At 38.1% G+C, this 15,619-nt stretch overlaps 1 protein-coding gene across 1 annotated transcript; it reads left to right on the top strand.

The window, feature by feature from the left end:
* The first annotated feature begins 1,244 nt into the window (after positions 1-1,244).
* On the top strand, positions 1,245-11,087 carry LOC116004850 (COP9 signalosome complex subunit 2-like). Its single transcript, XM_031245028.1, has 12 exons — positions 1,245-1,362; positions 1,504-1,596; positions 2,648-2,726; positions 3,213-3,453; positions 3,528-3,602; positions 3,688-3,822; positions 7,553-7,740; positions 9,694-9,762; positions 9,901-9,991; positions 10,075-10,209; positions 10,381-10,493; positions 10,588-11,087. The coding sequence occupies exons 1-12, from the start codon at positions 1,353-1,355 to the stop codon at positions 10,676-10,678; spliced, it is 1,320 nt and encodes a 439-aa protein (XP_031100888.1). The 5' UTR covers positions 1,245-1,352; the 3' UTR covers positions 10,679-11,087.
* Positions 11,088-15,619: the final 4,532 nt, after the last annotated feature.

Raw genomic sequence — 15,619 nt, 5'->3', positions numbered from 1 at the left:
CACTGGAGACGGCAACCAGTTGGTCGCCGTCTCCTGGAGATGGCGACCGATTTGGTCGCTTCTCCCGGAGACGGCGACCAAATCGGTCGCCGTCTCCAGTGGAGATGGCGACCAAATCGGTCGCCATCCTCACTGGAGACGGCAACCAGTTGGTCGCCGTCTCCTGGAGATGGCGACCGATTTGGTCGCTTCTCCCGGAGACGGCGACCAAATCGGTCGCCGTCTCCAGTGGAGATGGCGACCAAATCGGTCGCCATCCTCACTGGAGACGGCAACCAGTTGGTCGCCGTCTCCTGGAGATGGCGACCGATTTGGTCGCTTCTCCCGGAGACGGCGACCAAATCGGTCGCCGTCTCCAGTGGAGATGGCGACCAAATCGGTCGCCATCCTCACTGGAGACGGCAACCAGTTGGTCGCCGTCTCCTGGAGATGGCGACCGATTTGGTCGCTTCTCCCGGAGACGGCGACCAAATCGGTCGCCGTCTCCAGTGGAGATGGCGACCAAATCGGTCGCCATCCTCACTGGAGACGGCAACCAGTTGGTCGCCGTCTCCTGGAGATGGCGACCGATTTGGTCGCTTCTCCCGGAGACGGCGACCAAATCGGTCGCCGTCTCCAGTGGAGATGGCGACCAAATCGGTCGCCATCCTCACTGGAGACGGCAACCAGTTGGTCGCCGTCTCCCGGAGATGGCGACCGAAACCACGGCCGAAGGAGGCAACCAGCCCCCTCCGGCCGGACGCGACCGGCGCCGGCGACCTCACCGGCGCCGGTTGTTGATTTTGTGGCCGGAGCTTTATTTAACCTGCTATCACAGGTCATAATTAAGTTCACGGGTTTATTTGCTTAAAATAACAAGTTGAAGGGTCTAATTGGAGGTTTTTGTAGTTGAATGGTCTAATTGCACAATGAGATATAGTTTGAGGGTCTATTTGACCCTTATCCCATAAAATAATTACAATGTTTAATTATCAAATTCTACCCATTTTCCAGAAAATGAACCAAACATACAAAGACAGTTTTTCATAATACATCCAAATACTAAAAATGAACTTATTTTCTAATAAATGACTCATTTTTCAAAAATATTTTTTAAAAGTCATTTTCATACTTTCTAAACAGACCCTAAACATGCCATTAGAATTCGGGAGGAAAGGGTACCTACCCGTTGGCATCTCTGTATGTTGGATTCACAAAAGGCCAAAACTAGATAACCCGAACCGGAGCCGGGTTGATTTAAAGACCCCTTCTGCTCATAACATTCAAAACGCAGTTGCGAAAGCTCGATACCCCACGGCAGAGCCCACTTTACACATTTTCGCTTCGCTTCCCTCTCCTAATTCAATCCAACCATGGGTTCCGGTAAAACGCTCTCAATCTATTTACTTCATCTTTATTTTTCTGAAGATTTTCTTCATCGATTTGCTTTGTTTTTGGTTACTTTTTAGAATTGAATGTACAGTGTGTAAAATTTATCTTCTGGTTAATGACTTAATGTTGTAGATGCGGATATGGAGGATTATGGCTTCGAGTACTCCGACGAGGAGCCCGAAGAGCAGGACGTTGAAATTGAAAACCAATATTACAATTCCAAAGGTTTACTTTTTTTTTTTTTTGTTTTGTTTTTGTTTTAAAATAGAGTTTATATTTTCTGTGTTCAATGCTCGAATGCCTGAATTATATGATCAAGATTTCTTTTCGAGTGATTAGGTTTGCCTTGTTTAGCAGTGTTGTTATTCTTGTTGTTGCTGTTATTATTTTGTCTGGTGTTTTGTGTATACTTGTATATTCTTTTTAAAATTCTTTTAAGGTAATTTGTTTGCTTATCATACATTAGGGTGGTTAATACTATATGCCCATTATAGTGTGTACATAGAGGGCTTTATCTGAACATGTGTTTTCACGTGCATCTTATGAGAAGATAGCAGTGGAGCACTGCACTTAGCATCTTAGCGTGCTCATTGTTATGTAAAAAGTCATACACATATAGACTTAAAAGAATTATAAGAGGATTTCTTAATAATTGAACTGATGTGACATGATGACATAGAAAAAAGTAAAAATGGCAATACAGATGCAGGAAAGCAATAACTTGGCATAGTAGCCCTCTTAGAACAAGCGGTAATGGGTTTTACATTGCACCTCACGTCTCGAAACAGTTGGAAGGATTGAATAGATGACTCCATTGGAAATTCTTTTCTTGAATGTGTAATGTGGATCATATGTTTTAAATATGCTAAAATGTCTAAATGCATGAGATAAAAAATCAATTGGAAAATTAAGAAGGAAACTTGAGAATGTCATTAACAAGTACCTTCAGATCTGAAATGTCACATAAGGATGAATTGCCTGTTGAATGCAAATGGTGGCAGAGTCGATTTTCACTGCTGGTTTTCTTTGTGATTATTAAGGAGATATTTTCACACTTACATTCGTGAAGAGACCTGGGTTGCAAACTCAGACTGACAGTTGCTGTTAAAGTCTCCCCACCCCCACCCTACCCACGCACCCCCACACCCCTACCCACCCACCCACACACACACACACACACAAATAAGTGTTTCCTATTTCAGTGCCTGAGAATTTTTTCCTTCTTTTTCTGTATTTATTGTCTCCCAATTGACATTCTTGTCTGTGTTGCTCACAGGACTGGTTGAAACAGACCCAGAAGCAGCACTTGAGGGTTTTGCTGAAGTAGTTCGGATGGAACCTGAGAAAGCTGAGTGGTGAGTAACTTGAAATTCTGAAAAAAATGTGAATGTCTGAATATGGTAAATCAAAAAATTAATTTATGGTAATGTAAAAGTATATTAACGTATCTTAAGCAGGTTTGGTAACCTGAATTTACTCTGCAAGGTGACTGGTGTTGTCCCAATCATTATATTCCTTTCTTTTTTCTTAAAACAAAGCTGAATATAATTAGGTGCAATTTGATTCTTGCCACTTATTAGAGAATGAAATCAGTCTTTTGATTGGCATGTTGGTATTTGGTATATTCTTCAAGTATTTCCCTAGCTCATTGATTTGGGATTGCTTACCTCAATACTGATCCTCCATTGTTCCATTGTATTTGGGTTTTATTTTGTATTGGCAAGTTGGCATTGTTTTGGAACTCATTCCCTTTCTTATGGACTAGGAGTGTTTGCCTTAAATTTGCATTAATTAATTGATACAATGATACTTATACTAACATTCATTTTTCCATATTTTAGGGGATTTAAAGCCTTAAAGCAAACTGTAAAGCTGTACTATAAGTTAGGGAAATACAAAGAAATGATGGATGCTTACAGAGAAATGCTGACCTACATTAAATCAGCAGTGACGCGAAATTACAGTGAAAAGTGTATAAACAATATCATGGATTTTGTTTCTGGATCAGCTAATCAGAACTTTAGCCTCCTTCAAGAGTTTTACCAGACTACACTTAATGCCCTTGAAGAAGCAAAGAATGAGGTCATATTCTAGTTTCATCTGACATTGAAATAAACTTTCTCAAAGAAGTCACACTGCTTTTCTTTGTCTTGCAGAGGCTATGGTTCAAGACAAATTTAAAGCTGTGCAAAATTTGGTTTGATATGGGTGAATATGGGCGAATGAGCAAAGTATGTTTTGTCAGCTTACTCTGGCTATTTTGTTACTTTCTAAGATGGAGAGTAACCTAACTAGATATTTTATATTTTTATTTAGATTCTGAAGGAACTAAATAAATCATGTAAAAAAGAAGATGGTTCAGATGATCAGAAGAAAGGTACACAGTTATTGGAGGTATATGCAATTGAGATCCAGATGTACACTGAGACTAAGAATAACAAAAAGCTGAAGGTATGGTATTTTTTTTTTCCTCTTATATTTTTCAATAAATAGTATGCTTAAAGGGAAAGAAAGAGTATGTTTTTACTCATTGCCTATAATTCCATGGACTGTACATTATTATGCTAGCCTTTTTGCTGTTTTATGACTTTATCCATCATGTTTTCCTTTATTCATGCATTAGAGTTTTGAATTATGGTATTAATGTTCTCTTGTGACTTTATGATTATAGCATATTGTGTGGCATGTTTACCACTTGTTCTCTTTGATTAAAGTGTAGATCTCAATTTGGAATTGGATCAATAGGCTCTTGTCATTTGCTCCTTATGTAATTTCATCTCGAGAACTTATCTTTGATTCTTTAATAAGCTATCACTCTCCCACTCCCCCTGTCCTCGCTTCTCTTTCTTTTTCACTCGTATTTTGTTATATTATTTTATTTGTTGCCTCAAGGTATGTTTGCTTGCTTATTTCTGAATTGAGATTCTTATGCATAGTATGCGTTTGTGAATTGTAACATCATCAGTATATTAGGAATTTGTGCATATTGATGGGATTTGACAGTGTGTGATATAGTTACCCACTGATAACCTAAATGTGTGCAAAAGTAATTTGAGAAGGTATAAAGATGGGAACTGGCAGAGGGTAAAATAGATAGCCTTTTATAATATAAATATAAATGCTTGCAAAAGTAAATTGAGAAGATAGAGATTTATATGAATATTTTGGTTCTTTAGGTATTTGAGCTTATAAAGTACTCCCTTTCTACACAAATAACCATCTTTTTGGAAAATAAACGTGATTTAGGAGAGCATATGGAGACTTAATGTACCTTGCATGAATTTCTTAATTTGAGCATATAGGAGAGCATGTGCTAGATGTGGTAAAACTCTTGAGTAAATAGAAATTAAAGCAAGGTTGCCAAAATATGCCTTTCATGCTTTATTACCAAGCCTTGCAATGCCTTACAATTGTTAAAAATTGCCTTATCTTGTGCTTTGTTGTGTATTTCTTTCAATTGGTCTAATAGTTGGCATGGAGTAAGCTCCCTCACAAAATGATAGGGAATTATTTAAAAAATAGAAACGATCAACACTAGGCAAACACAGATCTGCTAGAACATATTAAAAAGTAAAACAAGATAAGCATGTTAACTACTTAAATATAGGCCCTGTGTTTGTTTTTTTAGAACCATTTCTTAACAGGTTTGAATGCCTTAAATTACTTAGATCAATTTTTCTTAAATCACTTTGCACCTCATAAGTAATTTAAATTGCGCAACCTTGAGTGTAGTAACACAGAATCAGTGCAAGTAGGCATCAATGGGAAGGTAGTTTCATAAAAATTCTAAGTATTTAAGGCTATGAACATTATATGCGCCTTCCAGTTTGAATCTTTAGTCATGATTTTTCTCATACTTTGACAGTAAGCTCTTCACTTGGCTACTCAAGATTTTATGTTGTAGCCAGGCAGCTAACATGCCGGGGTAGTTAATTACTCCGGTAACTGTGGATAGTGATAATTTTAAAACTTTAAAGTGAAATATAAACAAACCTAGCTACATGAATTCCTTAATTGGTATTAATTTTCCATCTTGCCGGCCAATGCTGTTCCGCATTTGTGATCTTTTGTGCAATTTTAGGGCTGATTCTTCTAACAGATTATACCATTCTCAATTCCCATCCTTTACAAATACATCATAGGATCAACTTGTTAGTTACAGTTGTATAAACATTTCAATCAAATTGAAATGTTTATACAACTTTTGCCTTACTCTCTTATTTCACTGTTGATTTTTCTAATATAAACTTCTAATAGTGTTGGGTTAAGAGGCAGGTTGCTGTGTTTGGTGGACTCTGAATTTAATTGTTGCAACTGCCAAGCTAATCATGGTGCCCTGTTAAGTCGCGGCGCCCCCTGACAAGTTAAAATAATACTATATATATATATATATATATATATAACTAAACATTCTAAGTCTAAACAATTAAACATATTCAACATACATCAAGTCATCAACTAGATAACACAATAAATAAAATATGAAATATCCATCAAAAAGTAAAATAATATCCAACATTCAAGTTAAAACTCTCAAATATCCATCAAAAAGTCACTCATATTCCCTTGCCCCTCATTGTCATCATCAATATCTTCATTTCCTCTCGCTTGGTCATCATCATCTTGAACATCATCATTTGGAAAAAAAGGATCTTCTTTTTCATTTTGTTCTTAATGTTGATTGTTTTCTTTTGCTAGCCGTCCCGGAACTTGGAGTAATAGAATCGTGAGGTGATGGTTGTCTTTCTCCCGTTGACAATTCTTGCACATCATCATCCTCACCATCATCCAAGATCACCCTTGCTTTCTTTATCCTTGATGTGCTTTGAATATATTGTTGCATCTCCCTCATAATTTCCGTAGTTGTTTTGGGACATTTAGCAACATCTCCATAACCGGCCACAAGGTGTTGTTTTAATCACTTGATTCCCGAATGCATTTGCTTGTGACAACGAGCATTCAATCAAGTCCGGCCAAAATCCGTATTTCCATCCCGGATCATTGGATTTTGCTTTCCTCTTAGGATCGGTAGATGGATCATAGCTTTCATTTTCAGCCATATCCTACTACCCAAACAATGAAGGGGAAAGAATTTAAAAAAAAAAAAAAAAAACAAGTGGCAGGCTGGCAGTAGTGTACTGCCCCTGCCCACTGCCCAGTGATTCCAGTGAATCAACATTCAACAACAAAATGAACAAATATATATTATTAATATGTTAATAACTTAATATAATAATATATTATATATCATTAATCATTATAAGTTATAACCCAAAACCAAAGAAAAAAAACAGTGGCAGCCGGCAGAAAACCAAAGGAAATGGAGTAGAAAGAAGAAGAAAGACGGACGACTCATGGACTGGGAGGGCGACGACGGTCGGAGGGCGATTTGCTGTGGGAGGTCGATGCACCGGGTTTGAAGAGTGACGGGGAGAAATGCATAATGTTTCTTCTTCTCTCTCTTCTATATTCATATTTGGTCATGTTTTTTTTTTTTTTTTTTTTTTTTAATAAAATTAAAAAATGGGTTGGGTTTACGGGTTTGGATGACGGTTCGGCGTCCATGGCGTCGACTGGGATGCCTGGGCGATGCCGGAGCTCGCCTCGCCTGAAAATGGCGAGGCGAAGCCTCCAGGTGTCCTGTCTCTACTGATAAGCATGGCAACTGCTTATTATTCAATTAATGGGTTAAAATATTAAATAGTTTGGGAGGGTTAGTACTTGTTAATGGTTTATTAACCAATTACCAAAAGCCCACTATTTTCATTCTTTTCTTTTCCCCATTTGTTGGAAGAGAGTGTGTGTGTGTGTATAATTGGATTTTAAATGCACTGATGGGTAATTTTCATTGTCTTCCTTTTGAAAGTCATAATTTCCATTTCAGGACATGAAAATAATGTCCAGTTCTTCCAAATTAAAAATGTATATTTTTTATGGTCTTGTATGCCTCAAGAATATGATGGGAGTCTTTTTCCTCCAATTTTTTTTTTTAAACCAAGTTTTAGATGTGGTGCTCCATTCAGTTTTCTTATAGTTGTCTTAGTGATACCATGCCATTACACTCGAAATGGAAGGACTAGCCGAATAGTCTTTTTCTTTCTTTCTGAAAATGAAATGATATGTTTTCTCTGAATCTACAAATTACTACATTAAGATTCATATGAATATATATTTATTTCAGGAATTATATCTCAAAGCATTGTCAGTCAAATCAGCGATTCCTCACCCACGTATCATGGGAATAATTCGTGAATGTGGAGGAAAAATGCATATGGCAGAGAGACAGTGGGCAGATGCAGCTACAGACTTCTTTGAAGCTTTTAAGAACTATGATGAGGCTGGAAACCAAAGGCGTATCCAGTGTTTAAAGTATGATCGCAGTTCATTTCTGTTGGCTTTTACATGCATTTTTTGTTTTACCTTTCCTTCATTCAGTGGTTTCTACTTTTTGCAAACATCTAGGAAGAACAAATAATATTTTCTTGATTTTATTTTTAGTTGGAAGTATCTGCACCCTCTCTTTGATCTAACACATACTGGGGGATCCTTCCTAAACCACAGAAGCTTATTCCTATTGGACCAAAAATTTAAATGTATGCTACTATGCTAGAACAATGGGTGTAGTGTCCTTTATTCAAAGATGAATTGGAAAAATTATGATTTTCCATTGGTTGAATTCTGAAACCTGATGTAAATACAGAGTATAATTCCGAGATACTTTGAGGGGAACTGTGTGGTGTATGGCTATATGCTTATATGTTATATATCATGTGAGAAAGAATCTAGATGATAAAGTAGTGGAATCTAAAATGTCAAAGCTGGTATCTCTGGATATTCTTATGGGACTAATTTTTGAGTACCATGAGGAATGAGGGGGAAGCATCATGACTATTTTCCTTATAAGGATGTTGCTGCAGTTTGGTGTAGTGCTTCCCAGAGGCCAGAACTGGTTGCTTAAATATCAAATCTTTATTATATTTTAATCAATACCCTTCGGAATTGGTCCCTATGATATGCCCAATTTTATCTGGCTGTTGATAATTCTAGCTTTGAGTTTGTTCAATTTGATTTATGTGTGGTTCTGCCACTGTTACTTGCCTTTGTTACTTAGGCGAAAAAAATCCATATTGAAGGGAAATTTCTCTTGGTAATAGCACTGCCATTTTTCGAGTTCCATTGTTAGGAAGCTTATTTTGAGCCTTAAGATATGCCCAATTTTATCTGGCTGTAGATAATTCTAGCTTTGAGTTTGTTCAATTTGATTTATCACTGTTACTTGCCTTTGTTACTTAGGCGAAAAAAATCCAGATAGAAGGGAAATTTCTCTTGGTAATAGCACTGCCAGTTTTTGAGTTCCATTTTTAGGAAGCTTATTTTGAGCCTTAAGATATTTTTTCATATTCAATACTCGTATCTTCATCTCTGGGGAACCCTCTGCATTACTGTTTCTCTGACATTTCTAAGAAATTTGGTGGATGACTTTCACTTAGTTTTTGTCTTGTCTTGTCTCTATAGCACTATATATTTGACAATAAAAACTGCAGTGGCACACAATTGCTTTTTACCTGTCAGAATAGGTTTATTACTTGTAGTTTAGGAATTCTAGAGATTTTTTTATCCTATTTTCACTATCAGGTATAACCTTTGTATATATAATTTATTTTTTGGTACATCTGATAGGGGATGGGCTGATGGGATCTACTACATGGGAAGGAGTGTAAATTATACCACCCTAAATCCCCTTTCTAGATTCAGTTTGTGCCTTAATAGCGCTATAAAAGCCAAAACATTACTACCAGTTGCATTTTTAGCCAAACCTTTAAATTTTTTGCTATTTATACCAACTTTAAAAAAAAATATTTTGTTATAATTTCATTCAATTCCCCATTTTGGTCAAAGTTGACCCTATCTAGCTTTATAATAATTTTAAAATAGCTACCCTTTTATTTCTAATTTTATTATAATAAATATTTATAATGATTTTATTAGCTTCCAAAAATTAGAGTGTTGAATCCCCTTGTCTGAAGGGTCAGTTTTGACCAACATTAAGAATTGGCTAAAGTTGCAACCAAAAGAATAAAAATAAAAACTCTGTATGAATTGCAAAAATTAAAAGGCTTGGCTAAATATGCAATTGGTTGCAAAGTTTTGGTTTAGTCCCAAGAATCCAATTATTAAGCCTTTCTCTTTGCCACCCATGATTCCTAACAATATCATTGACTTTTGTCTGAAGAGTATACATACTTTAATTGGGTGTAAATTAGCTTGTTGTATCTATATTTATGTTCTTAATGCACTGTTTTGCTTCCCTCCACTTGGCAGATACTTGGTTTTGGCAAATATGCTGATGGAGTCTGAGGTCAATCCTTTTGATGGCCAAGAGGCAAAGCCGTAAGTAGTGTAACAGATTTACCTGTCAGCATTTATCTAATTATCCAATTTGCAGTGAATATCTTCCCTCAATGGCACTGCACTTTCTCCCACTTGTGTTTACTCTTGTGCCTGATCTTTTTTTATTGTTTCTTTTAGATATAAAAATGACCCTGAAATTTTGGCAATGACAAACCTAATAGCAGCGTATCAACGGAATGAGATATTAGAGTTTGAAAAAATCCTTAAGGTACTGAAGTAAATCCTTGAAGTCCTTGAATTAGCTTATCATTAACATGGTTTTGATTACACTGCTCTTGTAAAATATTTCAGAGTAATAGAAGGACAATAATGGATGATCCATTCATACGGAATTACATTGAAGATCTTTTGAGAAATGTGAGGACTCAGGTGTTGCTCAAGCTCATAAAGCCCTACACAAGGATTCGGATCCCCTTCATATCCAAGGTGATTATATAGGTGTCCAGTGTATCTTTGCAGCAAGGGAGCAAGCTGCAGAGACGCTTGTTTTGTTTTCAATTAATGTTTTTATTTATTTATTTATTGTTTTTCACTTTCCCTATTTACCTTCTATTCTATCTTTGCCTTTTGTTCACTAAAACTTGTTGATGTACACAGGAGCTTAATGTACCAGAAAAGGATGTTGAGGAGTTATTGGTCTCACTAATATTGGATAATCGTATACAAGGTCACATTGATCAAGTGAACAGACTGCTAGAACGTGGTGATAGGTCTGAATTTTACTCCTTTTTGCAGGATCCTGTATATATTGTTCTGTTTTCTTGTTTCTAGTGATATATTTCTTATTTGTAATGTTGTGACCAGGTCAAAAGGAATGAAGAAATACACTGCTATAGATAAGTGGAACACACAGCTCAAGTCTCTCTATCAGACCGTCGGCAATCGAGTGTGTTAAATATCGAGATTGTTCCATTTATACTTTGAAAGCAAGCACTAAGTCATCCTCCATTCAGGCCGGCAGTGGGGATAAAAGCGAGTGGTTGGCATCAGGTTTTCCCAGGTTTTGACTTTTGATATATGCATGTTTTTAGTACTGAAACTGTGTTCACAGAGTACATTGTAAATGTTGATTCTCAATGTTCTTACTGTCCAAGTGACTAGTTAAAATTGATTCTTTTGGGGGATTTGGTGGTAACCGAGCCAACCTAGGCAGATTTTGAGGGGTGTAAACGAGTTAAATTTGGGATAAATTTTGAATTACACTTGGTATACCAAGTTTATATTGATCTGTAGTTTAATGCAATAAAATCTTTGTGCTGTATGTAGGTTTAACTAGTCTTTAATACAAGTGCAATCATTATACATGGATCATGGCTCACAAGATGGACTATTGACATATTGTTTTTAGTATACAAAATGTTAAATTTTTAGTATGCTAAATGTTCATTTTTTGAATATTTATCTTTAGGTATAATACTAAAAAAAGAACTTTTAATACATCAAAAATAAACATTTTTTTGGACTAAAAATAAACATTTAATATACTAAAAATGTATATTTATTCGTGATCCACATTGTAATTTGCACCATTGTATATAGTACTCCTATTTACTGAGAAAAGACTGACCATGTTGGTCTAAATTGGGTCATCATTTTATATTTTTATTGATGCTAGAAGCAATATACCCTAAGTTGGTAGATCAATACATGTTTTGGTAGAAATGAGCATTTAAAAAAAATGGTTTGGATAAAAATAGGTAAATTTTGAAATTTAGATAAAAGTAAGCAAAATTAGTTTTTCAGATGCGTTTGTCAAGTTTTTTCTTAAAACGTATTTATCAAATGCGTTTGGCCTAGTATTTAGTTTCATCATCGCCAAAAAGGTGCATTTAGCACTTGATTTTAAGAGTTCTTTTCAAGTAATAAGATGTTTCAGGTTTGAGCCTTAGAAACACAATTACTTTAAAATTTATGGAGTATTTTGTCACTCTTTACATGGCGTTTGGCTCAAAAAATAAAAATAAAAATAAAAAGAGAATAAAATAGAATTTTAACATCAATTAGAATAAGAATATTGTTGGGAGGAATTATATATTTGTGTTTGGTTGGATCAGGGAATAGAAACGCAATTACTTTAAAATTCATGTAGTATTTTGTCACTCTTTACGTGGCGTTTGGTTCAAAAAATAAAAATAAAAATAAAAAGAGAATATAATAGAATTTTAACATCAATTAGAATAAGAATATTGTTGGGAGGAATTATATTTTTGTATTTGGTTGGATTAGGGAATAGAAAATGAATATTATTTAAATAACTAAAATACCTTTATTCAAAATAATACACATACAAATATATACATACTTACCAACCATAAAATAAAAAAAAAATACTATGATATTCTTTCATTAGCAATTATAAGTAAAAAGAGATCAAAAAACAAAATAGTACTGCCAAAGATGAAAGGACAAAACAATATACTGTACATCAATTTATTTAGTAAAAAGGCCAGACTTAGGTCTAATTTAAATCCTGATTAGCTAAATAGACCCATGCCTATAAATATAGGCAAATTATTTTGTGGGTCATGGTCCATATAGTGCTGTGTAGACCATAACAAAAAGTATATATTTAATATACATGATTATGTAAATTCGTTGTTTGACGTATCGATGCCTATAAAGTATGTAGACAGTATGTATATCAAAGTGTATGAGTCCAGAGGATGCTAGAAAATTTCTCAAAGGAGCTTTATTATAGTGCTTTGGTATTGAATCTTGTAGAGAGAATTGAGAGGAATTGTCTAAGTATTGTCTAGAGAGAGAATTGAGAGGAAGTAAAAGGGCTTCTTGAGTGTTCTAGAGAGGAGAGAAAATTGCACCCCCTTTGCTGAAGGGGTTGAGCCCCTTATAAAGGTGATGGAGATTGACTATTTGACTTAGCTCGGATACCTGACCTTGACTTGGATACTTGATCTTGACCCAAATACCGAGCAGAAGCATGGAACGTATATGGATGTTAAACTTGGAGAATATTTCCTATCTATACTAAAAGTACATTAGTTGCGTATTAAATGTACATTCTACAAAATAATGTACTTTCCCTAAATACAATGTACACTTTTAATATACATGATGGATACCCTGATTAGGGTACCCGACCCGAGAAGACCGGTATTTGGAGCCCGATGACTGCCCAGTCTAGGGGAATGTGTAGCCCGGATTGTTTAAATTTGTGTGGCTCAGGCCAGGTGGGTATTCGGGAGGCGGTGCCCGACCGGGTGCGCTTTGAAAGGCGGTTACCATGCGCGAAATTAGGAAACCCGGGGTGAGATTTAGGGAATTTTGCCTTAATCAGAATATAGTAACCCTAAACCGTCTTCCTAAATCATATTTGTTAAGAATTTTACTTATTTAGACTTATTATTCTTGTATAAAGGCACCCCCCTAGGGTCACATTGTAAGGCACCCCCCTACAGTAGTGTTGGCCAGCCGAAACGGTAGTCTCGCAGTCGTAAAACCAACATTGGCGCCGTCCATGGGGACTGATACGAAAAGTCCCGTCTTTACACTGATTCTATGGTACAAACATGATGTAGTCGGTGCTTAGGCCCGACTACCTTGAACGCTAATGCTGCGGAAAACGGAAACACATACGGAAACACAAATGGCAACGTGATTGTCATCGCCCCTCAGGAAGCTGACCGTGCCCCGGTGGGAGATTTGCGTCAGGAGCAAAGTCGTTCACTGCCCGACCTGCGTCAGCAGCTCAGTCTTCGCAACTCGGTAGAACGATCGGTAGCTAACAATGCTCAACCAGTTGTCCCTCTGGTAGTGGTGCTAGCGCCCAATCCTGTGGCAGCCCTTACACGGGGTATTGTTGAGGTAATTGCCCAGGTAATCGTGGCTTGTGGAAGAGCGGGCGTATTGCCCCTACCGTTTGAGCAGCAGCTATCCCTTCCCATGGATCAAAATAGGCAGGCATCCTCGTAGCACATTGTTCACTCTGAGCGTTCAGATGGTCGTGCTGACAGTCGAGCCCGAAATCGGCCGCATGCGCAATAGCACCTGGGTTCTGCAGCTCCTGCTCGGTCAGTTAGATATCGATTGAGCGGTCGAGCCGGAAGTCGCCCGCCCCAACGACCAGAGGGGGGGGGATCGTAGAGCACTCTAGAGCGGGACTCAAGCAGGATAACTTGCGCAAACGCCTAATTAATCGACGTGAGCAGGGAAATTTGGTGCATGATGTATAAAGCAGTGGTGAAACACCATCTAAGAGAGAGGGCGCCCAGCCTGACGAGCTTGGCGTTGCGGATCTGGCTAGGGAGGTTAGGGACCTAAAACGACAAATGGAGGAGAAGGAGTGGCTGTTTGTTAAACCATTGATGACTACCTATCCATTTACGGATGAAGTAAGGAATTACAGGGCACCCCCAGACCCCAGTTTCAAGTTGCCTGAGCATCCTACATACGATGGTTTCGGGGACCCGCGTGATCACGTAGTCAGCTACCATGCTAAGATGCAAGTAGTCAGTGCTGCCGACCAGTTGGTCTGCCGGGTATTTGTACCGACGCTAATCAGTCACGCGCATAGATAGTTTGCTGGATTGCCTACTCAATCGATCAGTTGTTTCGAACAGTTGGCAAAAGCTTTCGTGACACATTATGTAAGCAATATGAAGCCTAAAAAGAAGTTTACCGACTTGCCTGGGTATGGCAAGATGAGGGGGAAAGCTTGCAAAGCTTCCTGACTAGATGATAGAAAGAAGAAGTCCAAGCAATCGAAGGAGGATTAGATGACTAGACAACGTCGGCTTTCTTCACTGAATCCTTGCACCCAGACGAGTAGTATGGAAAAATGCGTGACGAAAACCCGAGAACATACACTCAAGCCATTCAAAGAGCCAATCAGCTAGCGGATCCTGAGGAAGCAGTCAAGCAAAAGATAATGTAGGATGGCAGTGCTTCCAAGCGACCCCAACTAGTGGACTCTAAAAGTGGCTGTGCAAAAGGAATCGTTATGGGGCGAATAAACTCTAGGCGAGTGCATGACAGGTTGAGACCGAGCGGTTATCAGTTGCCTGTTCAACCCGTCCAAGAAGTACGAGAACAACTACCACCTCCACCACCCGTTCGTCCTGGAGATAATCTGCAAGTGCTAGATGAGCGTGCTCGGTATTGTCGATATCATCAGAACAGCTCACACTCAACGGAAGACTGCGAGGTATTAAAAGCTGAGCAAGAAAAGTTAATCCAGCGCGGGCGATCGACCAATCAGTGGCGTCGCTCCGTCCCTCCCTCCCTCAATGGCGGCGCGATAATGCTCCCTAACCGACTAAAAGAGCGGCAGACAAGGGTAAGCAGTCCATGATAGAAGAAGAAAGCAATAAAAACTGGAAAGGCAAGTCCTTTATTAATATGATCATAGGAGGCCGGCCCTGAGGGGGAAGATACGATAGATACTCGAAAGGCATGGGCCAGAAAATTATACATTGGAGCAGTCGCTACTCAGGAATCTGACCTGTGCATGAAGTTCCGCACACTGACGGGAATCGGCATAATGCGATGTGACCAGAAGATGGTTAGAAGTTGTTATTTACAAGCATGTCGGCAAATGGGAGAAAAGGACTTGCGAATAAACCCAGGCTGGTTGGCCAATGTAGTATTGATACCTAAGCCACCGGCTTGGCGGATGTGTGTTGATTACACGGACCTAAATAAAGCCTGTCCTAAGGACCCTTTCTCGCTACCACGGATTGACTAACTGGTGGACGAAACGACTGGTTGTGCGTTGCTAAGGTGGCTAGACTGGTCAAGAGCGTGATTGGCAAGTCTATAACCGCTTACGTGGATGACATGCTGATCAAAAGTAGGGAAGAAGAGGAGCATGTGGAAGATC

This window comes from Ipomoea triloba, chromosome 14, assembly GCF_003576645.1.
Source record: "Ipomoea triloba cultivar NCNSP0323 chromosome 14, ASM357664v1".
Lineage (NCBI taxonomy): Eukaryota > Viridiplantae > Streptophyta > Magnoliopsida > Solanales > Convolvulaceae > Ipomoea > Ipomoea triloba.
The sequence above is the reverse complement of the archived record's forward strand: the minus strand, read 5'-3'. Positions and strand labels throughout refer to the sequence as shown.

Excerpts from the sequence above, each read along its gene's own strand:
- LOC116004850 (XM_031245028.1), top strand. Across the intron at positions 1,597-2,647 it reads CCAATATTACAATTCCAAAG|GACTGGTTGAAACAGACCCA; the intron begins GTTTACTTTTTT and ends TGTTGCTCACAG. Across the intron at positions 10,210-10,380 it reads GGATCCCCTTCATATCCAAG|GAGCTTAATGTACCAGAAAA; the intron begins GTGATTATATAG and ends TGATGTACACAG.